Source organism: Hipposideros armiger, unplaced genomic scaffold (assembly GCF_001890085.2).
Source record: "Hipposideros armiger isolate ML-2016 unplaced genomic scaffold, ASM189008v1 scaffold_15, whole genome shotgun sequence".
Classification (NCBI taxonomy): Eukaryota; Metazoa; Chordata; class Mammalia; order Chiroptera; family Hipposideridae; genus Hipposideros; species Hipposideros armiger.
This window is the reverse complement of record NW_017731365.1, coordinates 3,236,437-3,241,713: the sequence shown is the minus strand read 5'-3', so window position 1 is coordinate 3,241,713 and position 5,277 is coordinate 3,236,437. Positions and strand designations below refer to the sequence as shown.

General features: G+C 54.0%; 1 protein-coding gene across 2 annotated transcripts in view; it reads right to left on the bottom strand.

Moving 5' to 3' along the window:
• Window positions 1–1,837: 1,837 nt before the first annotated feature.
• Window positions 1,838–5,277, bottom strand: part of PALD1 (phosphatase domain containing paladin 1) — an 88,634-nt gene continuing 85,194 nt past the window's right edge. Inside the window, exons 19-20 of one of the 2 annotated variants that reach the window (XM_019626210.1) lie at window positions 5,122–5,277; window positions 1,838–3,750 (exon numbers count right to left, since the gene is read on the bottom strand). In XM_019626210.1, coding sequence (XP_019481755.1) covers window positions 3,598–3,750; window positions 5,122–5,277 — 309 coding nt within the window. In that variant the 3' untranslated portion in view covers window positions 1,838–3,597. The remainder of the gene's footprint in view (window positions 3,751–5,121) is intronic. The other variant, XM_019626217.1, reaches the window with a different exon arrangement.

Sequence of the window (5,277 nt, the reverse complement as noted above, 5' to 3'; positions counted from 1 at the left end):
TTGTGTTTGATGATGTCCTCTGAGGTACTGTTTATAAATTTTAACATTAAAAATAACCCACATGTAAGGTTGTATATCTTGACAGGAGTTTTGGTTACACAGATGCATACATTTGTAAAAATTCATCAAATGGTGCACTTCAGATTTGTGTGTATTTCGGACAAGATGTGTGGGTGAGTGCTTGGAGAGAGACTTTGCAAAATTGGTTAAAACTGATTGTGTGCCTTCTGTGTCAGGTGCTATTCTTAAGTTTTGACACATATTCACTTGTTCTTCAGAGGTTTCAGGTGCCATTGACCAGAGCAGCTCCTGAAATGTGAGCCAGTACTGACCATGTCACTGCTAGATGCTCTCCACCAGCTGGAGCAGGCCTGGGGAGCTTGGGGGACATACCTGTGAACTTCCGCCCATTCCTGTGTAGCCCCATCCAGACCCCCTAACCCCAGACAAAGAAGCGAGAGCTGCCACACCCACTCACATGCACAGCCTAGTGCACACATCTCTACACCTGAATTCAGAAACCACAGGCAGCATTCTAGGACTCTGCTGGGCTGGGAAATAACTCTGGGAGGCCTTCCCTCCCAGCCTGGGGAGATGACCCACTCTAGTGCAGTGGGGGCTCTGGGTTCCATTCTGACCACCACCAACTGACCTCATAACTACGTCCCACAGGGCCTTGTTCCTCTAATCCTGGAAGAGCTTGGGTAGAACCCTGGGGTCAGTGCTCTGTCTCCCTCCCCACTTCCTCTTTTCACACCAATCTCTCAATACAAGACTCTTCAAGCGTGTAGGGCAGGGGTCAGAAAACTTTTGAGAGGAAGAGCCAATCCTGTCCCTCACAATTTAAAAATTATTCAAGGGCCGGCAGAGTGGCGCATTGGTTAAGAGCTGGCTTGGGATGCCAGAGGGCCCCGGTTCGGATCCCACATACAAGGGCCAGTGAAACTGCCCTCTGCAGCTAAGATGCTGAACAACAGCTCGACCTGGAGCTGGGCTGCTGTGAGTCACTGGTGACGGCAGGTGGGTTGCCATGGGCTACCACGTGTAGCCAGCAGCCAGCGTAAGCAGTGTCCAGAAGCTGGTGACTGATCTGCCTCGCCCGGGAAGAGCGCAATGATGGTGCCAACTTGGGCCAGTGAAACAACGTCTTCCACAACTAGACTGAAGAACAAAACGACAGCAACTTGTCTGTTCCCCTTCCCCCAATTCAATCCCCAGTGCTGTTCCCATCCCCCAATGCCCCATAAAATCTTTAAAAAAAAACAAAAATAAAAAAAATAAAAATTATTCAAGAGCCATAAAACAAATCACCATTATGTGAATAATATCCTTTAAAAATTTTATAAATGAAACTATGATAGCTTTATTTTCATTTTCAATTTTACTTCAGAGCCATATGTACATACCCAAAGAGCCGCAGTTGGCCGACCCCTGGTCTAGGGGCCTGAAGGAACCAAGAGGTGCCTGAGGGGCCTGAGGGGTGGAGAGGGGCGAAAGGAGGAAACTGAGGCTGAGGTCCACTCTCCTTCATAGCTACTGAAATTCCACCTTGTTTCATGTCTTAGATATAGCAGTCTTTCACATGTTAGTGTGAATTAGCCTGTTCTGATGCTTTCTTTCAGGAGGGGTTCAGCATGATAGCCCTGAGCATCCTGAGTGGCAGATGTGAGGAAGAAGAGAGATGCTGGGGAAAAAAATCTCCTTCTCTAAGAATGGGGACTGCTAAGGATAGGAGCTCTCGACTCACCCTGCCCACCCACACTTACTCTGAAACAGCAGGGACCCCAGCGTGCATCTATTAACGCCCGCCCCACACTAAAGACAATTAACAGCCAGGTGCACTTTACATTTAGCTGTTTTTAATGCTCAAAAGGTCTGTACAACAAAACAAAACAAAACAAATCACAAATGAATCCTCACAACACCCCTGTGAGGTAGGTAGGCAAGTATTATTCTCCCATTTTACAGATGGTAAAACTGAGGCAGAGAGGTGACGTAACTGGCCAGTGGTTCCAGCACAGTTTGAAAGTCAGAGCTGACTACGAGAATCCAAAGTCTATCTCCCAGTTCAGCTCCGATCTCTGACCCCCTCACCTAGACTTTGTCTGCAAAGAAATGAAAACTTTTAACACATGCAAAAATAATAAAAATGAAAACCAATGTGAAAAGGTAGTGAACAGGCATACAGTAGTTTTGCAAAAGAGTTCAGCTAAGATGGTCAAATAATTTCCAATACTAGGTAGCTATGAACAACGTCAGCCTCTTCTCCCCTTTTCAAATATGACTATGGACACATCCACTTGTTTTCCCACAGAAGAGCATGCACCCAACCAAAGAGAGGCCTCCCTGGCCCCAACAGGCCAACCCAGGTGGACTGCCTCCCCCGTGCAGCCCCTGGGTTTCAGCAGAGGAAACCCCTGCCTCCCCCATGCAGCCCCTGGGTTTCAGCAGAGGAAACCCCTGCCTCCCCCGTGCAGCCCCTGGGTTTCACCAGTTCCCAGAGCTGCAAGGCTCAACTTCTCCTGCCTCTTCCAGGCAGCTTTCCCACTGTCTGGACACAGCGGGTCCTGGAGGCCTCTAACTCAGCAGCATTCAGCCCCTTCTGCTCCCAATAGACGGCAGCTCAATGGTCCTCAGTAAGGATGATCTGGAATCCAGGTGACCCTCACACCATCTTCAGCCCACTCTCACACCCTCCACTGTTCCTTCAGGTCACCCAGCAACCCTGGGGGGGGCATCTTGGGCTGGTGGGCAGGGAGGAGGTGCAGAGGGACCCATAGCTGGGGGCTTTGGCTTCCTGAGCACCTCCCACCTGGGCTCCCAGGCAAATGGCGCTGGCCTCTTCCACAGGCCTGCACCCATCTTCTGGGCGCTCTCCTTCCCCTGAAAGGGCTCCCTGATGTTTCCAGCTGTTTCCAGCTCCTTAGAAAACTCCACGGTCCTGCCAGCCCCAGGGGAGGGGTAAGGGGGAAGGACGGAAAGGTAGAGGACTCCACGGGACCTACCAGGCCATGTGGTCGTCCTTCTTGAAGTCTCCAGGTTGGAGATGGGGCATGAAAGGCAAGGAAACTGAGTACAGCTGCCTTTAAAGTAACGAATCCACCCAGAGTGCTGTCCACTCCCCAGGGAGACGGGGCCCCAAGGTACTACTCAGGCAGCTGAAGTGGAGAAGCCGAGAGGGAGAGCAGAGAAAGAATGAAAGAGAAGGAGATCAACACTGGCCGGCTGCTCTGCACCTGGGGCTTGTCAGACACTCTGAGAGGGGACCCGAAGAAGAGGATGGAAGTACAAGCAGCAAGTAGCTTTGTCTGGAACTTGGGAAGTGAGCTCCTTGGAGGGCTGAGGCCAGCGCTGTCTGCAAGGCATACATACGGGGCCCTCTTGGGCACTGGCCACATGCCTGTCATTTACAAGGTATGACTGTGTATGAACTGTTCTATAAAAAGCTCTTTCAAAAAAGGGGTCTCAACCCAACCCCAAGTTTCTCTGGGAAGCTGGGGGACCACTTCCTCAGGGCCATCTCAGTGAAGAGCACCTTGGGTGCCCCCAGACTTTGTGAGGCCCTGTGGCAAGGGGCAGGGGCAGGGACAGCACATCCTACAGGAAGTCCCCAGCAGCGAAGGGCTCCAGGCTGTGGCTCTGCTCCTGCCACCGGCAGCGCAGACTTGAGAAAGGCTGGTTCTCCATACTCTCGAGCTCGGGGAAGCCCAGCTGGTTGAGGATCTCATAGACTCCGGCCTTTGACGCCACCTGGGGAGGACAGCAGAGATGGGGGCAACATTCCAGGGGAGGGAGGGTGTCATTTGGGTTACACTGCCACCCCCCCCACCCCCATCATCATGCCAACCTTCCCTCCCTGGGCTCCAAAGCACACAGGTGAGTCTGGGGCCCAGCACTGCCTCCTATCAGTTCAACAACCTGAACAAGTTTGCATTTTAACTGCTATTAACTACTCTGAGCTTCAATTTCCTTATAATGGGGTTAACAGTCTCTGCCGCCCAGGACCATAGTAGAGGGGTACATAAGCAGCAAAAGCACTTAGCAGATGGAGAGCAGCACAGGAGGCCATGTACACCCCGTGCTGAGTATCCCTGATGCTCCTACAGGGACACTCAGGGGCACAGGGTCTGGGCATTACAACCGGGCCCGCAGGGAGGGCTGAGGCAGGCCGTGTGGACTCCGGAGCCAGCAAGAGCCCTCTGGCTGTGAGTTCTGGCTGTGGGCCTCCACTCAGGCAGGTTAGCTGGGGCCTCCCTGGACACCCTCCAGGCAGCCTTGCTGCCCAGTGGCCTGGGCTCTGGCACTAGGCCCAAACCATCCAACAAGCAGCCCCCTTCTCACCTCACCGTCCTGGGGGGTGGGGAGGATAGAGGATCCACTCAGAACAAAAGTCCCCGGGCAGCCCTCACCCCCACCTGCCATTCATCCCCAGGAGAGAGGGGCCCTGAGGCTGGAACCCACACCCCTAAATGGACCAGCAGTTCTCTCCTTCCTTGACCTCCCCCAACACACACCACCCAGGTTCAGCTGGGGAGGGGCTCAAGCTCCGCCCCCGCCCTTGGCTCCGGATTTCTATTCTCCAAGCAGAGCTGAAGCAGAAAAGTCCCCACCACCTCCACCCTACCCAGGGGCTCAAAGAGAAAGCTGAGCCCAGGCCTGTTCGAGAGGGTCGCCCCGATGTGGCCTTGGTGTGACCCACCCCCACCAGGTCCCCTGACTCAACACTCACCCCCACGAGGGCCATGCTCGAGGCTTGTCTTCAGCACAACCACACGGCAGCCATCATTCCTGACACTGGGCACTGCACTGGCCTCCCTGCCTCCATTCCCTCGCAGCCCTGGGCCCATCCACACACCTGCCTAAGCCCATACCGTTCCCTCACCCACTCGGGCTGGGGTCTCTGTTAGCTCCCCACACGCCCTGTCTCCTCCCTCCTGATTCATTCACTCATCAAACTTTTACTGACCACCTGCCCAGCACAGACTGTGCTAGGCACCCAAGCTCAAACAAGACAAAAATCTCGGTCAAATGGAAGAGGGAACACTTCCCGCTCAATGGGGAGCCTGTCACTGGGGTCCGTGCAGCAGATGCTCAGGGTGGCCTCAGCCCCCTGCCTCTCACCTCCCGCATCCAGGTGCTGAAGTGCCTCTGCCAGGAGTCGGCCTTCTCCAGGTGGAGGTAAGCGTTGAAGAGCACCAGGTACACGTAGCGCTCCAGGTACTGCAGGCTCCGCAGCTGCAGCCTCTGGGCCTCCTGCTCCGACTTGGCTGCCTTCGC